At 33.6% G+C, this 20538-nt stretch overlaps 1 protein-coding gene across 3 annotated transcripts in view; it reads left to right on the top strand.

Annotated features, from left to right (window-relative positions):
* The window catches only part of AHR (aryl hydrocarbon receptor), a 72012-nt gene extending 52646 nt beyond the window's left edge, over nt 1-19366 (top strand). For all 3 annotated transcript variants that reach the window (XM_039332697.1, XM_039332716.1, XM_039332707.1), the window contains exons 8-12: nt 1566-1768; nt 2578-2687; nt 3459-3600; nt 6427-7681; nt 14792-19366. In XM_039332697.1, the coding sequence (XP_039188631.1) occupies nt 1566-1768; nt 2578-2687; nt 3459-3600; nt 6427-7681; nt 14792-14944 (1863 nt within the window). In that variant the 3' untranslated portion in view covers nt 14945-19366. The remainder of the gene's footprint in view (nt 1-1565; nt 1769-2577; nt 2688-3458; nt 3601-6426; nt 7682-14791) is intronic.
* The last annotated feature ends 1172 nt before the right edge of the window (nt 19367-20538 follow it).

Below are 20538 nucleotides of genomic sequence, written 5' to 3'. Positions count from 1 at the left end.
AACATACATAACACTCCTTTCTCCTCCTATTTTCCCCACAACAACAACCCTATGAGGTGGGTTGGGCTGAGAGAGAGTGATTGTCCCAAAGTCATCCAGCCGGCTTTCATGCCTAAAGTAGGATTGGAACTACACTTTCCTGGTTTATCCTGGTGCTTGAACACTAGACCACACTGGATCTAAATTTTTGGCTTTAGGATAATTACATGGTATCTATCTTAAAACATATCCCTTAGCAGTTCACAAGAAGCCCTTTATTTTATGGATATCATAACACATTCTATAAGAATATGAGGAAGACCAGAGTTCCAGTAAAAAAAGATGGTGTGCTTATGTCTCTCCTTCAAATAATGCCATTTCTTCAATATGCATAATGATCACAGTAGGAGATTGGAGTGCAGTCCTTTGTCAACTGAATAGCTTCCAGTAGTTAAACATGTTTCTACTTGTTCACCTCGGAGCCCTTGCACATATGCCTAATAATCTTGGATTTTTTAAGGCTATTTCATTGCCACACGTAATGAAAAAGAAAGCTTGGGATAACCATAAAAGTTCCTTAGTTATTATTCTGAGGCAAACCTTTAAATGTCACATGACTGAAAAGTAACTCCATGAGTTTGAAGGACCCAAGTCCTTTCTCTGTCTTTACTATCATTTCTGTCTTGATATAATAGAAAAGAAAATGGTCAGATTTTAAACTGCGTTTGAAACACTGCTTTATACCATAACATTGAAAAGAAAAGAAAAGAAAACCCTGCTTATCTTGAATAAAGATTTCAGCAAACAGGTTGCTTGAGTTTTTGTATTTGACCTGCAGTCAGAAAATATCACAAAGTATTTTAATTTTGAGTAATAATAGTGTATCAAGAAATGTTAACATTGATACAAATAGTCCTGGATTTAACGACCACAACTGAGCCCAAAATTTCCATTGGTAAACAAGACAGTTGTTAAGTGAGTTTTGCTCCATTTTACAACCTTTCTTAAAATAGTTGTTAAATGAATTACAACAGTTATTAAATTAATAACATGGTAGTTCTGTATTTCCCTTGTCAGAAGGTCGTAAAAGTGACCACGTCACCCTGGAATACTGAAACTGTAATAAATATATGCCAGTTGCCAAGCGATTGAATTTTGATCATGTGACCACAGAAATATCGTTAAGCAAATCACAATTGTTAAGTGAATCATGCAGTTATTAAATGACTCTGGCTTCCTCCATTGACTTTGCTTATGGCTGGGAAGGTTACAAATGGTGATCACATGACCTCAGGACAGTACAGCCATCATAAATAATACGCCAGTTGTCAAGCGTCCAAATTTTGATCACATGACCATAATAACTCTGCAGTGGTCGTAAGTGTGAAAAACAGTTATAAGCCACTTTTTTCAGCACCATTGTGACTTCGTGATTAAACAGATGACTGTTAAGTCCAGAACTTCCTGTAATAAGTGAATTCCATATTTTTCTTTCATGTTCTTTTTAACTCTAGTTGCCTTTTGTGAAGAGTTAAATATGGATTAAAACTAAAAATATGATTATAGCTTTGTTCTTTCTTCTAAAGGCTATGAATTTTCAAGGGAGATTAAAGTTTCTCCATGGTCAGAACAAGAAAGGGAAAGATGGAACTGTTATATCACCTCAGCTGGCTTTGTTTGCAGTGGCTACTCCACTTCAGCCACCTTCCATTCTTGAAATTCGTACAAAGAATTTTATTTTCAGAACCAAACATAAGCTGGACTTCACACCAACCGGATGTGATGCAAAGTAAGTTAAAAAAAAATAATGAATATTGTTGTGCGTGTATGCTATAATTTAAAAGAATAATTGCTAAGACTAATCATAATTCACTGATACTTTTCAAAGAATAGATTTTAGCCATATATTTAGGAAGGTAGCTGTATTTAGATAGGTTATTTTTCTAACAACCGTTAACAAAATCCTCTAAATTATGTTAAATTCAGTTTTCTGCTTCACATTACTATTTTGTTTGTTTATTTATTTAATATTCACCTTACTTTTCTCCAGAAAGTACTTCCAGACAATTTCAACATCAATCACAAAAGTAGGATAGTTATATTCTTAAAGCTTTTCTTGGGGATTCTGAAAGGTGCGTCCCTTTTAGAATTGCCTCTTGAGCATTACTAAAAGGGAGGACAGCATTATTTGTAACATCCTCCCACCAAGAAGCTGTTCCGCTTCTGGGAGTAAGTAAAACAGTTGTCTTAATCTCTGCTTAGAAGGTGACCTGCCCCAGAACAATTTTTTCTTTTCCCCCCAAGGTTCAGAGAAGTCATAAATCCTGGTCAGAACAACCCCTGCTAATTCTGTACAGTTCAAGGACTGATATCTTGAGATAGCAACTGCAGACAGACAGACCATTTTACTTTTTCCCATTATTTAAACAGATGCTCTGACATTTCCACTTGTGCTGTTGTGAAGAACAGTTGTAGTAATGTTCTTGTTTGTAGCTGATCTTTCCAATTGATCTATTGAATACTGATACTGAGGATGTGGTTAGTATTTTTTTTTCTCTGAGTGACTGATAAAAAAATTGTGTCAAATATATCTTGCAGGGGAAGACTTGTGCTAGGTTACACTGAGGCAGAACTTTGCATGAGAGGAACAGGATACCAGTTTATCCATGCAGCCGATATGCTTTATTGTGCTGAGAACCATGTCAGAAGTAAGAGATATATCTTGATGAAGTCTTGATGAGGAGAGAAATAAGTGCCAGAATAAGTTTCTAAGTATATCCTAACATACATTTATTTTATTTTATTTTATTTTCTAACTTTCCTTTAGACCTCTCCTTTTTTTAACTAAATATACATTTATATTGGACGAAGCAATATTTTAATATGCCCATGTGAATTATTTTTATTGAACCTACATTTTGCTTGAACCTACATGTTCTGGTCACATCCCACTCTTTCTTTCTGCTATTAGAAAGATTTTCAGCTAGAATATTATTTCAAAGCATTTTTCCAAAGGCAAAATTTAGAATGTTTTGCTGTATTTTGCTCTATTTAAATATTTTTAAATCAACATTTTATGTTGATTGATAGAACTTCTACTAAAAATGTTTTATCAGAGATGTTATTTCCTTTTCCTTAGTGCAAGTAGTGTCATGGTGTTATATTTGTTCTGAGAAGCAGCTCTCTGTTTCACCAATACAGAACAGCAAGTAAAATACATCTTTACCCTATTTAAATATTGCTCCTCTAATAAGTGGTGGACAATATTGATAATCAATCTACATTAGTTGATCTGTTGGGTTCCAGAACTGTTGTAGGTAATTATTAGGATATTTTAAGAGTGTTAAGAGCTTCAACTACTTTGTTTTCATCAAGTTATGGTTTATTTCAGCTGCTTAAGAATTTGATGAAAATATACTAATAAATCTGAATGTTAAATTTAATTAAATTAATTGAAATATTTCTGTATTTATTTTTAGTGATAAAAACTGGAGAGAGTGGTATGACAGTGTTTAGACTTCTTACCAAGGAAAATCGATGGGCCTGGGTTCAAGCAAATGCTCGCCTAGTTTATAAAAATGGAAGACCAGATTATATCATTGCCACACAGAGACCTCTTACGTAAGTAGCCTCCAAAGAAGTTTATAACTACCAACTCCTAAATCAATAAAGCAGCATATAGTAAAATATATCAGGGCTGACTTCTTTTCCTTATTATTTCAAAAAGATGTATTTGGTGATGAAGAGTCCAAAATGTTTATAATTCATATAATTTATATGGTTTGTTTTAAAGTAAATAATCTGAAATATGTACTGCTGAAAAATCATAGTATCGCCTTTAAATTTTAATTATATGAGCTTAAAATTTTATGGGGACTGCAGAGTGGGGGGGTGGAATGCTATATGTGAGTCAGTGTTACCAATCTTACTGGAATAAACTTTGCTATATAACAAAAAATAAATAAATACTAATTAATTACTATTTACAAATTACAGTTGTCCTTAACAAAAGGTAAAAATAAAATAACTAGTATTACAATGATATCTGAACCCCAAGGTAAGTTGTGTCATTCGACAATGTATGTCATGGAAGAAAGTATGTTAAATGATCCGTGATATTTTGAGGAAAGTGAACTCCTTAAGGTTATTAAACTTGATTCATGGTAGTTTACTCTAACATCTGGGGTTGCCACAAAGAAGAGGGAGTCAAACTATTCTCCAAAGCACCTGAAGACAAGACAAGAAGCAACAGGTGGAAACTAATCAAAGAGAGAAGCAACCTAGAACTAAGGAGAAACTGCCTGACAGTTAGAACAATTAATCAGTGGAACAACCTGCCTCCAGAAGCTGTGAATGCACCAACACTGGAGGTTTTTAAGAAGAGGGTGGACAGCCATTTGTCTGAAATGGTATAAGGTTTCCTGCCTGAGCAGGGGGTTGGACTCGATGACCTCCAAGGTCCCTTCCAACTTTATTATTATTATTATTATTATGGATCATCGCACAGTCAGCCAGATGTTCAGACTGGATTTGGCATTTTGTCTACCTATTGATTCCTTACCCAGGACCTGGGATAGGCAGATGTGGATGTTTGATGGTATTACAGATATCGTCGCAGGATGGAAGCAGTTCCTAGTAAGGTCGCCTTTTGCAATTGACTAATAGCGAATTTGTCAATGCCAATGGTGTTCAAGTGGTGCTCCAGTTGTTTTGGGATTGCACCCAAGGAGCCTATGACTATTGGTACTACCCGTGCTTGCTTTTGCCACAGTCTTTCTATTTCTATTTGTAGGTCTTTGTATTTTGTTATCTTCTCCAGTTCTTTCTCGTCTATTCTGCTGTCTCCAGGCACTGCCATGTCCACTATCCAGACTTTTTTGTCTTTCTTATCGACAATTGTTAGGTCTGGGGAGTTATGTTGCAGGTGCTTGTCTGTTTGAATTCTGAAGTCCCAGAGCAGTTTAATTTTATCATTTTCTATGACTTTCTCTATTTTATGATCCCACCGGTTTTCACTTACAGGCAAATGATATTTTTTGCAGCTCTTCCAATGCACCATTGTTGCTACTTTGTCATGCCGCTGCTTGTAGTCAGTCTTCTTGCAACAGCTTACCAGGTGGTCCACTGTTTCTTCAGCTTCTTTGCATAGGTGGCACTTACTGTCTGTTGCTGTCTTTTCAATTTTGACTTTATATGCGTTTGTCCTTAAGGCTTGGTCTTGTGTAGCCAGAATTAGTCCCTCGGTCTCTTTCTTCAATTTTCCTTCTCTTAGCCATTGCCAGGTCTTATTATTATCTGCTTTCCCAGCAACCGTATATGCTGGCGTATTAGGCGACCTGGCGTATAAGACGACCCCCGTCTTTATAGCCGGGCCGCATTCCTAGAACGTCGTCTTATACGCCGGAAACTACCAGTATTTCCGGCGTATAAGACGACTTGGCGTATAAGACGACCCCCGTCTTTGGCGCCGATTTCAGCGCTCGCGGAAGTCGTCTTATACGCCGGCATTTACGGTATTTTTTTTAACATACTGGCCATATAGTGCTTTGTCTTCCCATGCCTCTATTCTGTTCTTCATTTGGTCTTTCTTGTAGGCCAGTTTGGTCTCTCCAGTAGTCAGTAAGCCTTCCTGATATACTAATTTCACTGCATCTTCATTATTATTATTATTATTATTATTCACATAACTCCTTATGGTTGCAATCTTTTTTATACTCTTTTAAGTAAATGAAATAATGATTTGTGGCTGTTTGTTTCAAAAAAATCCCCACTACTATTTTATGTTTTTAGATTTGAAACAAAAACGCCTCATAGAATCCAAATGTTTTAGAATGAATCATTAAAGGAATCCTTTGTATAATAAAGAGGTTGGAATAAAACTTAATAAAAATATTAATAGAAGCATCCACAATAAATGTTGATAAAATAGTAAAAATAGAAAACAGGATATGCACAAATTATAAATATGCTCAGTCATTTCCCCTTTTTGAATATTAATCCACTTATATAGATTTTTTAAAAAATCTCTGTGATAGTATTGGAGGAAGAGGAATCATCATGTAGAACAAACAAGTAAACAAAAAACCCCAAACATTGTAAGCTTGATTTATAAAATAAAAAAGCAAATAAACTTGCTTTGGGAATACAATTCTTGTATGATTGCAAAGAATTATACAGTGATCAATTTAATGATGCATCTCCCCTATCCTGCTAGTGTTATTTTTACTAGTTTACATTTCTTATGTATTCATATTTGTAGCTTCTGCATAAAATTCTGTAAGCTCCTATACAATGTAGACATAGTTAAAATTCATTTTAATAATCTAAAAATAATAGATTATATTCTATTAATCTAGATTTTCTATTAGATTATTTCTATGCATATTTCACTGCATATTTCAAATTGAAATTCAATTAATTTTCTTCTCTTTGTGTTTTACAATTCAGAGATGAAGAGGGAGCAGAGCATTTACGAAAACGCAATATGAAACTGCCTTTCATGTTTGCTACAGGTGAGGCTGTGTTGTATGAAGTAGCATTTCCTCAGCCTGGTATAATGGATTCATCTCAGACAAAGATTAGAAGTGGTGTTGGAAAAGGAATTGCTTCCAAGGCTGTACTGTGTAAAGAATCTGTTGATCCCAATTCACTTTTAGGAGCAATGTTACAGCAGGATGAATCAGTTTATCTTTGCCCACCTGCTTCAAATAAAATCTCTCTTGAGAGGGACTTTTTTGCAGATAGTAGAGGTGAACTGAGCAGCATGATGGCCAGAAATTGGCAGGATGCTCTTTTATCAGTAGGGAATAATAGCATCCTCAAACAGGAGCTGACTGACTGTCCTCAAGATAGTAACTTGATGGTTCCCGAAGAAAATGTAGGGCTTTTTCAGGATAACAAAAATAGTGAATTGTTCAATATCATGAATATGCTTGAGGCTGACTTTGATGATATAGACTTTAGTTTTCAGCAGGACGAGGAGTTTTTTAAGAATGATTTTGCTGGTGTGGATGACATTAGAGACTTTGACGTAACTGATGAAATCTTGACCTATGTTCAGGAGTCTTTAAATAAGACAGATGTCTTGTATTCAAGTTGCCAGCAGCAGGAGCCCATATTTCAGAATTCTGCTTGTTTAATGCAGCAGCAAATAAATCAACAGCAGGTATCAACAGTGATGGAACAGCAGCTGCCACAGCAACAGCAACTGTGCCAGAAGATGAAGCACATGCAGGTCAATGGTATGTTCACAAACTGGAACTCTCTCAGCAGCACAAGTCTTAACACTTCACAACAGCAGATGCAACCATTTAATTTTTCTGACATACAAGAAATAACTCAGGAGTTTCCTTACAAATCTGAAGATAGTACAGCATCATATGCCTGTAGAGAGGAATATACTCCATACAAGCAACCTACCAGCACGATGTCCCAATTCACAGATTTTACAGAGGTAGACTTTTTCACTGAAAACTTTAATCTATCTACTTTTTCAAGTTCTTCTGATTTAGATTTTCTCAACTGTTTTCAAGTCCCTGAAAGTCAGTCTTGTGAGCAGAACTCTCAGCAAGTTACAGAAGCTTCGGAGACATGCTATGCTGGTGCTTTGTCAATGTATCAGTGTGTGTCTGAAACCCAGTCAAACGGCTCAGATCAAATGCAGTATGATCCTGTATTATTGGAACAACAGCCATCAAACAAGGTATGGAACTAATACTTTTAAAACAGTCTTGTAGAATTTTTGACATGTACGTGTATTCACTGCTATAGTAAGCCAAAATATAGAGAATTCGAGTTTATCTTTTGAATATTCTTCTTCTATTATTTGGCCAGAAACTAACAGGGATAAAATATATTCAAACTAGGACTCCTGAACAATCAAGGTTCTCTTCTGATTCCTGACTACGTGGGAGTAATAGGTCAGCAATCCTGTCAGATTTCTGAAAATCCTAACCATTCTAAATCTTTTTTTTTATTGAAAAGTTTTACAAAAATTACAAAATATACCCCAAACCCACCCCCACCCCTCCCCTACTTCCCAGAGCTGAATACAGGGTAACAAATATAATAATCATAATCTAACTAACATTAACCAACTATGTAGATAAACAAATATAATGCACTTTAACTCTCTTTTAACACAGAATAAACAATTTACAAATAAACTTTATCATATAATCAAATTAAAATCCCAATTTATAAACAATACAATATAATAAAAATTCCACTACACTAAACTATTAATAATAATAATAACAATAATAATATTCAATAATTTATTCATAAAATAAATGGAACTTTTTAGTCCCATATTTATTCTGAATATAATCTATCCATCTTCTCCAGACCGAAATGTATCTTTCTTGTGAATAATCCTTCAAATAAGCAGAAATCTTAGCCATTTCTGCTAAATTTGACACTTTAAGCATCCCTTCTTCTATAGTTGGCAAACAATCCTTCTTCCAATATTGCCCTACCAACAGCCTTGCTGCTGTTGTTAAATTCAACATCAAATTAGTTTCCTTAACATCAAAATCTACAATAATACCCAACAAAAATAATTGAGGAGTAAACTTTATCTTTCTTTTAAAAATATTCTGAATGATCCACCAAATTTTAATCCAAAAAGCTTTTACATTTCTACTAGTCCACCAAATATGAAAATAAGTTGCATGCAAACTCCCATATCTCAAACATTTGGGCTGTAAGTTAGGATACATACAAGACAACTTTTGGGGATCCAAATGCCACCTATAAAACATTTTATAAAAATTTTCTCTCAAATTTTGAGCTTCAGTAAATTTTACATTTCTAACCCAAATTGTCTCCCACGGATCCAATAGAATCGGCTCTTGAATATTTTGTGCCCATTTTACCATACAATCTTTAACTAATTCTGTTTCAGAATCCAATTCTATTAAGACATTATAAATTCAAAGTTTGATCTTTAATCTGTTTTATCAAATTTGCTCACTCTAAAGTAATGCCAACCTTTTGATCTAAACTCCACCTAACTAACAATTGATTATACTGAAACCAAGAGTGTACAATATTTTCTTGCTTCAAGTCAGCTAAAGATTTTAATAGCCAATCCTTCTCTACCAAATCAAGTAATTCCTTATAAGAAATCCTATCCAAATTCACTCCTCTAGTTACCCCCTCTATCACGTGTCCAGGAATCCCCCGAATTGGAATTTTATAATTTAACCTATAATAATACTTCTTCCAAACACGTAATAAAACATTTTTTAAAATGTGAGATTTAAAAGCCTGATCTACTTTTTTATTATAAATTAAATATGCGTGCCATCCATATAATAAATCCCATCCTTCAAGAGAAAGAATATTTTTGTTTGTTAAGTTGAGCCAATCACTAATCAATGTTAAAGACGCCGCATCATAATACAATTTTAAATTAGGCACCTTGAGTCCTCCTCTTTCCTGTGCATCTTGTATAATCTTAAACTTAACTCTTGGTTTTTTACCTGCCCAAATAAACTTGTTAATCCCTTTCTGCCATTCCTCCAAATTAGCATCTTTTTTCAAAATAGGTATCATTTGAAACAAAAAAGAGAAACTTTGGAAGAATATTCATTTTGACTGCCAAGATTCTCCCCAGTAAAGATAACTGTAATTTTTTCCAATCATTTAAATCCTTTTGCAGTTTTACCCATAATGTCTCATAGTTATTCTTATACAATTTAACATTAGAAGCTGTAATATATACTCCCAAATATTTAACCTTTCTCACTATTTCATAACCTATTAGTTTAACTAAAATCTCCTTTTCTTTCATAGACATATTTTTCGTTAATATTTTAGTCTTATTTTTATTTACTTTAAACCCAGAAACCTTCTTATACTGGGTTATAATTTCCACCAAATCTCTTACCGACTCTGTCGGTTGAGATAATGTCGCAGCCAAATCATCTGCGAAAGCTCTCAACCTATAATCATTCTTATTTATTTTTATTCCCTTTATTATAGAAGATTCTCTAATTTTAATAAATAAAATCTCCATTGTTAAAACAAATAACAATGGAGATAAAGGACATCCCTGTCTTGTTCCCTTTTCAATTTTAAATGCTTCTGTTAATCCCCCATTGATTATAATTTGTGCTGATTGTTGTTGATATATAGCTTAAAAGCACACAAATTTTTTTCCCCAAAATTCATTTTCTCTACAACTTTCAATAAAAATTGTCAATCCAACTGATCAGAAGCTTTTTCAGCATCCAAAAATATCAAAGCCGCAGGAATTTGATTGTTCTTATCCAAATACTCTATTAAGTTTACAATTTGTCTTACATTATGTTTCATATATCTTCCAGTTATAAATCCAAATTGATCACTATGAACCAATTGCCTCAAAACTTGCATTAATCTATTTACCAATATTTTTGAAAAAAATCTTATAATCTATATTCAAAAGAGATATTGGTCTATAATTTTTAGGCTGAGTCAAATCTTGATCCTCCTTTAGGATCAACGTTATAAAACCCTTCTCCAAGATGGAGATACCTCTGCTCCCAACAAAATACTGTTAAAAAGTTCCTTCAATGGTTCTATCATTTCTTCCGATAACATTTTGTAATAAATTGCTGTTAATCCATCTGTACCCGGAGCCTTACCAACCTTCAATTGCCCAAATGATCTCCTCAGAAGTAACTAAACAATTCATCCCATCTCGTTGATCATTTGTGAGTCTAGGAAAATGTGCCACTTGTAAATACTTTTCTATATCTAAAACTTGTAAACTCTCACTGGCATATAACTTTGAATAAAAATCTAAAAAAACTCCTTTTAATCAAATTTTGTTGATATACTTCTTTACCTTTATAATTTATTTTCTCTATAATCCTAGACTTATGTTTCTTTCGTAATTGATAAGCCAACCACCTACCAGGTTTATTTGCATTACAAAATGTATTATGTTTCATGTACCACAAATTAATTGCAATCTGATCAGCCATTAACATTAAATTGCTCCCTAAGCATAGTTATAGAAACCTTTAAGCTATTATCCAATGGATTTAAAATAAGAGCCTTTTCTTTAAGTTTAATCTCTTCTTACAGCTCTTTACATTCCTGCATTTGTTTACGCCTGTATGCATTATTCATATGAATCAAAAAAACCCTCATATATGCTTTACTCGCATCCCAAACCATTGGCATCGAAGTACCCTTATGCATATTCAAAGAAAAAATTCCTTCAAATATTCTCTACATTTCTGTAAATTCATATCTAAATAGATTTTCATTCAGTCTCCAAGTCCTTCTATTCCCATCTTCAGTAGATATTTCCATTCATACAGGACTATGGTCTGACAATATTCTAGGGAGTATCTTAGCATTCTTCACCCTAGAAAAAAGATCATTAGTAATTAAGAAAAAATCAATTCTAGAATACAATTGATGCCTATCTGAAAAAAAAGTGAAGTCTCTTTCTTCAATATTTCATGCTCGCCAGATGTCTCTAAGATCCAAATCATCCTTCAAATCAAAAAAAGCTTTGGGTAATTTAGCATGATTAGAAGATTTAAAAGAACCCTTCTTGTCTTTGCTGGAATCTAAAACACCATTCCAATCACCCATCAAAATAACAGATTTATAATCAAATTGAATTAGTTTCTGATGTATCAATTTATAAAACTGTTTTTGTTGTTGATTAGGGACATATAATCCAATGATAAGACATCTCTTGCCATTTAATAATAAATCAATAAAAAGATACCTTCCTTGCGGATCAGAGTCAGTTAATTTCAGTGATAAATCTTTTCTCACATAAATAACTACTACTCCTTTTTTCTGCGGAGCAGAAGCTATAAAATGTGATCCCAACCTGGGGTTAATCAAATACTTTTGATCCTTGGAAGCAATATGAGTCTCTTGCAAACCTACTACATCATTCTTATGTTGTTTCAAATAGTGAAGTTCTTTTCTGTGGTGAATTCAAACCATTAACATTCCATGTCAGAAACTTTGTCATCTTTAATGGCCTGAAGGCTCCGGAACACTGCATGCAAATCTGCAGTCGAAGATCTCTTTGTCTTGTCCCTCCCACTGGCTCTGAGGTAGACAAATGTATTGTAGATCCATCATCCAATATTTGCTGCTCTTTTTCTTTATGTCTGTGAGCTGCACGAGTCATTCTCTGTTTCTTGGATCATCTCTTGTCTCCAAACACTGTTGCATGGATTCAACTGCAATTCTCCTCCTACTAATGACATTGCACCTTCAGCCAGCTGTACTTCAAGCTTCCCTTTAATTCTTTTAGATCATGGAGATGGAGGTGCACCTGCCTTCAGAACTGACACATAGAAATCTCTTGCTTTTAAAATTGTGTTAAGTCTATAACGTGTCCTAACATAATTCACTACTATTCCAACAGGTACCTCCCATCTAAACTGAATCTGTTGTTTTTTAAGCACCTCAGCCAAAAAAGCAAAGTCCTTTCTTTTTCTAAGAATTTTTGGAGGTATTTCTTTTAAAATTATAACATCTTGAGCTGCAGTTTGAAATCTCTGATTATAAAAGACTTGTATAATTTCATTACGAAGTGATTTTCTAGAAAAATAAATCTCCACATCTCTTGGTAAATTTCTCTGTTTGGCAATCCATGAGTTAACCCTGAAGATTTTTTCTATCTCTTTCAACATTTCTTCAGATTCACATCCCAAAATGGAGGCTAATTCTGCTGCAATTTCTTCTTTCAGATTCTCTTGCAAATTCTCCTTCAACCCTCTTATTCGCAAAGCATATTCCATATCTCTATATTGTGACATAATAATTTCATTCTGTGCTGTATCAACATTATTTTCAACTCTTCCAACTCTGTCTTCTAATCCTTCAACACTTTCCACCACATTGTCCACACGCTCATCAAGTCGTTCTACATGGGCTGCTAGCCCTGAAGAGCCAGCAGTATATCTTCTCTCATCTCCCTATTTTTCTCCTCAAAAAGCTCTGCCATCTCACGTCTAATCTGTTGTGCTGTTTTTTACAAAGCATCCTGTAAATCTTTAACTGTGAGTGCCGGTGGTGGAGGAGAGGGTGGGGGAGATTTTGGTTTAGATTCCTGCACAGTCTGAATTACCAGAGAAGAAATTGAGCCTTTAGGAAGAGAAGAAATTCCAGGGCGTTTCAAAGCCATTTTTAAACTTTTTAAAAAAAGAATAAAAGGAGGGGATAGTTTTTAAAAAAACCAAATCCCCCCCAAATGAGAAAAAAGAAGCTTACTCTTTAAATAAACAAACTCTGTTACATTGTTTAAACTTTTTTGCCGGATGAAAGTGAAAGTTTTTCTTAGCAATGTCTTTTCAGGCAAAGAAATGGCATTCCTCCGCCATTTTTTTCCCTTTCTCCTTTTGTTAAAGTAATAAGAGGAGAAGATGCTTTAATTATTTTGAGTTAAAGTCCCAAACTCTCACAATCTTAATCCTCCTGGTCAGCTCCGTCTGCTTATAATTACTCAGATATCACTTTAAACAGCAGATGTGGAAGCAGTGTCTGGCTTCATTCCAAAGAACAAAGGCATCCTGGGATGTGGAGACAATCCAGACTCCAAGGGAGTTCTCCCCCTTCGTCTTCCAAAAAAAAAAGAAATTAATGAAGAACTAGGGGAACTTGACCTCTATGTGGAAAAGCTCACCTTCTTCCGGGATGACAGGTTCAAGCCGCGGAACAGCTGATGAGTGCTGTCTCTGCCGGCTTTAACGCATTCCCAGGTCGGATAGCTAAAGAAAGCCGCCATCAGTGTGGCAATCACCACCGGAAGTCCACCATTCTAAATCTTAAAGGGGATAGTATTGTACAAAATTAACAAATAATCCTTTAAAAAATGTACTTGGAGATTTCATTTGATTTGTTCTGCTTCTGGTTGTTTGATTAGGGGTTAGTCTGAAACGATAATGATTTTTTTAAAATGTACATATTTAAGTATTTCAAATTGCTTTGAAAATGTGCTTCAAATTTACTTTCTGAAATGCTTGAAAAGAAAGGCACCCAATTAGGAGGCATAAAAGAGAAGGCTCTATTGATGTGCCTGTTAACTCTTCCCTATACTACATTCAGTTAATCAATCAGGTAAGATATTCACTCATTTAACATCTTGGCATAGTCCAAGAAAATAGCATGGTTAATAGCAAGTGATACCCATTAGGATTCAGAAATAGCACATGAAATAGTCAAAATGATATGGAAGTACTCCAAATGGCACTGCCTCTAACAGTAAATAATAAAATTCTGAAATGTATTTGTCATGCCCTGAGAAAAAATCTATAACAAACTAAACTGAGATGTAACCAGTGAGTGATCTTTTCCTCTGTTTAGGACAGGTAGCTGTTTTTCCCCCTACAGGCCAGTGTAACAGCCTGCAGAGGGGCCATTGTACCTGAATATAACAGCAAGTCTATTTTGTCATCAGAGCCAGAGACCAGTCTAGTCTCTCTTGAGGTTCACACTGCAATGTTCCAGTGACCAGACAGCATCATCATCATTAAGATGTCACTAAATATAACTGTGGGCTGCCACCACAGTGGTCTGAAGATGAGACAAAAGCATTGTTCTATAGAAAAGTGGGACAAGAGAGAATTAATTACTCCTAAATTAACTATTTTGAAATTGGGTAAACTTAACTTTTCATAATGAATAAATTCATATTGGTTTCAATGCAACCTGGGGATAATTAGTTAAATCCAATTCTTTCTGTTTAAGCAATAAAATTATTTTTCTAGATGTACATATTTTGTCTAGTTGTAGATTAAGATGGATGGGATAATTTCTGTTTAATAAAATTTTATTTGTTTTCTAGTTTCAGAATATTTTTGCTGAAGAAACCTTGCATGCTGAATATCTACAGCAATTAGATGTTGTTAGCTCTCAACCTGGAACACATCTTCAGCCACTTCATCATTCAACAGAATCCAGATCATTCTCAGATTTAGCATCCAATGGTTTTGTATAGTTCAATAACAAAGTCCTGCAAAGAATTTGATCAAGGCTCTAAGTGGAGAATGAAAATCAGATATTGCACTTAATATGCATGCATATAGAATATGTCATTCAAAACTTAAATGTTTATATGTGGAAGTCGGAGCTATTATTATAGCCTTAAAAGTGTGAAAATGTCAGTGAGAGTATGCACCATTGTAATATAATTGCTGCATCACATTTAGAGCATAAGATAAGGCAAATGGTTTTATTGTTTTAAAAATAAAATGGATAGTCTGAGAATCTTATTTGGAATAGCATAAAAATTTCATACATTACTTCAAGCTTTTTTGAACCTGGTGTTCTAGTCAGAAGAGCAAGTAAAGCATATAGTTTAATTGCGTACTTGCCTATGATTTTCTGTTTCTTTTATTTTACACTTCAGGTTCTAGCACTTTAATAGAAAGATAAAAAAAATGAAATGCAGTTTTAGGTTTTGTACAAGAAATGTCATTGCATTACTTCTTTACAGTTAGCCTAAGTGCCTCACAATGTAGCTTCATTATCTTCAAAAGGCACTTGTAGGAAAGGAGAAGATACTCATTATGAAAACCAATAGTCCGTACTTTATGGCTGTTCTTTTGTTGCTGTAGTTTGTTTGAAAGCGAAGGATATTACTTTAGCTTTCTATTTCTACTAAATATAATTTTGCTTTTTTAGGGCTTCAGGTAAGGCTGCTTGTAAGAGATTAAGATTTTTGATTTTATGTTCAGCTGCTTTTTTGCATTCTTCAGGTAGAACAGGGTAAAATAGGCATCTTGTAGGAGTATACACCTCCTAAAAACTATTTCTGAATTTCATATATTACATAAAAAAACATGTGCCTTATCTTGTGTTGCAATGCTTATTCAGAAGTCTTTTTTTTAAAAAAGCATAACCCTGTTCTATGCAAATAATTCCATTGAAATTGTTACTGAATGGTTAATTTTAAAAATAGTATAAATAATGTTTTAGAAGTAAATACTATTAACTTTTACTTTAGCTAACATTTCTATACCGTGTCACATATTGATTGGCTGCTGTTTCCTTCTGTTTCATTGGGAACAGTCCACTGACATTAAATATCCCTGATGATTGCACTCTGAAAGAAAAAGCTCTTTCTATTTTGCAAATTCACTTTAAATGTCTTTGTTCACCTGATAAAATTTAAAATTTATTTTAATTCAAATGTAGAAAGAAATTATCCTTACAAGAGAAAAGATACTTTAAATTTTGTTTTAAAGTGTAAAAAAACCAAACCCTAGTATTAGGGATTTTTTTTAACCTGAAGATTTTTTAGTAATGTAAGCACCAATGTTTGGTGTTTTGTAATAGTTTAAGTGGGGGCAGGAAATATACATGTACAGGCGAATAAATGCCAATATATGATGTGTAGTTAACATACAATAAGTTCCATTTATAACATTATAAAATACTTTAAAGAAGGTAATTTTAAATTGTTATCCAATGCACATAACATATATTGCATAACTGTATACCGCAAATGACAGAGTAGTGTTGTTGGATTTTTTTTTTTAAATGAAAATTCTGCCTCAGGAGTACGTTCAGATTTTTGATGAAATAACTGTTTCAGTCAAATTTAATGGGAAAAAAATGCATGGAATGTTTTGTAGGTGCGTGACTGTAGGTGAGTTGGTTTCAAGTGATTCAAATGAGCTAGATTTAAAAAAAAAATCCCAAATTTATATAATACAGATCTTCTAGAAAAGATTATTAAGTAATTTGTACAATTTTAAGTTTAACAACTAGCACAACTTTTAAAGAGCTTTAAAAAGTACTTTTTGATTGCAAAGTAAAATCAAGTAACATACATAAATAAATATAATTTTAGAACCATATTGTCTGTAAAGCACTAGAAGCTTTGCTCTGCCCATTTATTAGTTCCGTAGTAATTTAATTATTTCTGAAAATTTCATATGGTCTTGTTTCTAAATGATTTCTATTGCTTTTTTTTTAAAGTACATGATTATTATTACTATTACAAGGATAATGTTAACAATCAGAAAACCTACTTTAAAAAGTCAAGGTTCAAAGGGATAGCGTACTTTTTATATAAAAAGAAAAATGTGGGAACAGCCACAACAAAAAATTTCTGTGTATCATTTCACTGCTATGCCAAATATTATCCAATCACGTAAGTGCCAAGGTTGCAATACAAACTATGTGCTGCCTTATTGTAAGTTAGCTTATGTTATGCATAATATCAGCTGTTTTTCTTCGTTAGGTTGTGCCTATATACAACAAACCTGTGTATTGGTGTTGCACTTTTGATCTACATCATACTCTTAAAAGCAATGAAATTCTAACTTAAAAACATACTTGTCTTCCCCTCATTCCAAAGAAATTATCGCCTAGTTTTAATCAGTATTAGTGCACCCTTTTGTAGATTATGTCTTGACTTTCTCTCTTTCATTCCCCATTCCCCTTTGTCTATGTTTTATGTTATACAATTAATTTCTTCTATGTAAAGTAATAATTTTGTAGTGCTTTTAATGAGCTTTAGTAAAACTTGTAAAGCTTAATATATGGTAATAAAGTATCTCCTAAATACACTGATCCATAAGTTATTTTACAATTCTTGGCTTATCTTATAAAAAAAAATATTAGGGAAAATACAGACATTTGATACTACATTATAAAACTTTGTTTTCAGAAGTGCACCCTACATTAATGTCAGATAAACCACCAAATCAACACTGAACTGTTGTCCCTTCAGAAATTTCTTGCATAAATCCCTTGATCACCGTGGCTACCAACACCAGAATTACTCAGTGACTATAGATTGCTTTCCAATAATAACATGTTTCTGGACACATCAAATACTTGGGATACTCTTATCATTTTATCGACAAAAAATTATAATTACAAGTAGACTTAAGGAGAATGGAATAAATAGAAATAAAGTCAAGGTCTAAGTGTTATTTGCTGCTGTTTAGGTTTGTTTACTGGGCAAGTAGACAACAGTTTTTTGAACCCTTTTCTAAACATCAACCTCAAAATGCTTCATAAAGTTGATGTACATGCATAAAAGTATGTGTTTAAATATTTTTAAGATGCTTTTGAGGGCAATAGCACTGATTCCATTCTAGATTCAATTTAGAAATAGCTACTGAATTTCTACATCATAGACAGTTGTGAGTGTGAAAATTCTTAGGTTGGGACCCTGGTATTTCAGTTCTGAAGAAATATTCTTCAGTGTGTTATCCTATTACTAAAACTCTATTTTACTAAATATTTGGAATAGATAACACCGGCATGAATGGAATTCCTTTCTTGCAATATCTCACCATTAGTTTTAATTTTTTAAATTATAAAATAAATGATTTAAATAGTATTTTTAAGTCAAGTTAAAAATACCAAAGCAATATATGGATTTGCTAGGATAAATATATACCTGTTTTTTTGGTTCTGCACATTATTCTGAGATTTGCATTTAAAATAACAGCCTGAAACAGAAGACGGGATTTTGGGCTCTGAGGGTGGACTTAGTCGTCGATTTTCAACCATTTATTTAGAAATTATTCAGAGTTATAACAGCACTGAAAAAACTGATGTGATTGCTCCCTGCACTTAGAATCACTGCAAGATCCTCACAGTCACCTAAAATTCAGGCACATGTATTTATGATGATTGCAGTCTCCTAGGGTCATATGATTGCCATTTAGGACCTTCCAAGTTGGCTTCTGATAAGCAGGAAGCCAAAATCAGTGATTTGCTTAACAATCATGGCAAAAATGATTGCAAACCGCACATGATTTACTCAAAAATTGCCTTGCTTAGTAATGGAAATTCTGGTCCCAGTGGTGTTCATAAGCCACAAACTACCTAAACAAAGTTTATTAGGATATTTCAGAGTTAAAAATAGCTAGATTCAGAGTTTTGTCACAATCAAACTGAAAAGTGGTTTGGAGGGAGACTTAAAAGAAAAATAAGGAAAGAGATCAAATTTAGAGAAAGACACAAAAAAACAGGGAAGGGAGATGAAAAAAAATTGTAGGGAAAAATAAAGCAACAATCTTTTGTTTGAATCAGGAGACCACTAGGAAACTCTGAATTTGAAACAGTGAAACATCCAACAATTTTTGCCACAATGTTGTAAATAGTAAGACTGACATTGTGGCAATGAATTGAATAGGAAATCTACTCTGTACACCTTGCAAAAAAAAGTGAATTCTTTCATTCCACCTTCTGACTTGGACAAAAATAAATTAAGAAAAAAACCATTTGGATTTAAAGGAACTTGGTAACTAACCACAGACTGGTTTCATTTGAAGAGAATATTTGGTCTGTATTTCAATAGAGATTAATTCAATTCTGATTAATCTGTTAATTATTGCTATTGTAATATTCCTGTTTGTATTTTAGTTTGTTTCAAATAAAGTTTTTTTTTATTGAATCTCTTAAAGTTTGTGCTTTCTAACACCTTCATCCTTTACTGGCCTTGCAGAAACAGCTGAGAATATAGCTTTATTCTCTGCCTAGGGATGTTGGCATAAAGCCTGCAAAAGGGTGATACTGTTAGTGAGATTGACTGCACCCTTCCACAGGTTATGTTGGTCTTTTATGAGTTGTTGGTCTTTTATGAGTTTGGTTAGTTTTGATTGTGTGTGTGTGTGTGTGTGTGTGTGTGTGTGTGTGTGTATAAGCTACCCAGAGTTACATAAATGAGCTGGCTGTTACATAAACAAATGAATAAATAAGTATGCTATTCAAAATTGGTCAGATTTAAAAATATGACTCTAAAAAGGTTGGCTTTAAACATTATTATGGGGATAAATGTTGGAAAAATGCTTTTGTTTTAGATTTATTTATTATTTGTTAAATTTATTTACTGCCTATCTTGCCCTGTAGATACTCTAGGCAGTTTACAATAATAATAAGGAAAAAAGTGAAAGGAGTATAAACAGAAGTAAAATAATAGAACTACAAAATAAACATTGAAAAAGGAACACAATGATAATACATCAATATGATAACCAAAAAGAAGGATGGGTGGAGAGCAGAAAGCAAGGGGGGAAGATGAAGTCTACTGTCAATCCTGCAACCACCTCTAGTGTGGAACTCCCCTGTTTGGTCCCCAGGCAAACCAGCATATTATCTTCCATTTTTCTTTAAATTTAAAGATGTCTTTGTCTTCCATTTTGTTTGTGTATGAATTTTTTGGTCATCAAATATCTTTTATTATGATCTTTGAACAGCCTCCACAGTAAAAAACAGGAACAGTTTGATGTAACAATTCATTTATTGGGAAGAGAAACAAAACAACAGGACAATAAAACTACATAGGTCAGGAAAGGATTGTGTTGGAGCTGAATATGTATTCATAGTGCTCACTGACCTCAAAGGTTATAATGGCTACATATAATATTCCTTCTGTTGTGAAGTATTGTACATAAAACTCAACTGGAAACTAAACAGATAATCCACTTCTAGGAAAATTTGTAGATGAGTCCTTTTGGCAACCTACCCCCAAAACAGAAGTTTGGAAATGGATTGATGTAGAGAGGATCTTTTAAGAAAAGAGTGCAGTATTTTTTATTTTAAAAAAGGCTACACACATCACTCCTT

Source organism: Crotalus tigris, unplaced genomic scaffold, assembly GCF_016545835.1.
Source record: "Crotalus tigris isolate CLP2741 ecotype Arizona unplaced genomic scaffold, ASM1654583v1 scf7180000017624.2573661763:2888555, whole genome shotgun sequence".
NCBI classification, from domain to species: domain Eukaryota; kingdom Metazoa; phylum Chordata; class Lepidosauria; order Squamata; family Viperidae; genus Crotalus; species Crotalus tigris.
Note: the sequence above shows the minus strand (reverse complement) of the source record. Positions and strands in the feature narration are given on the sequence as shown.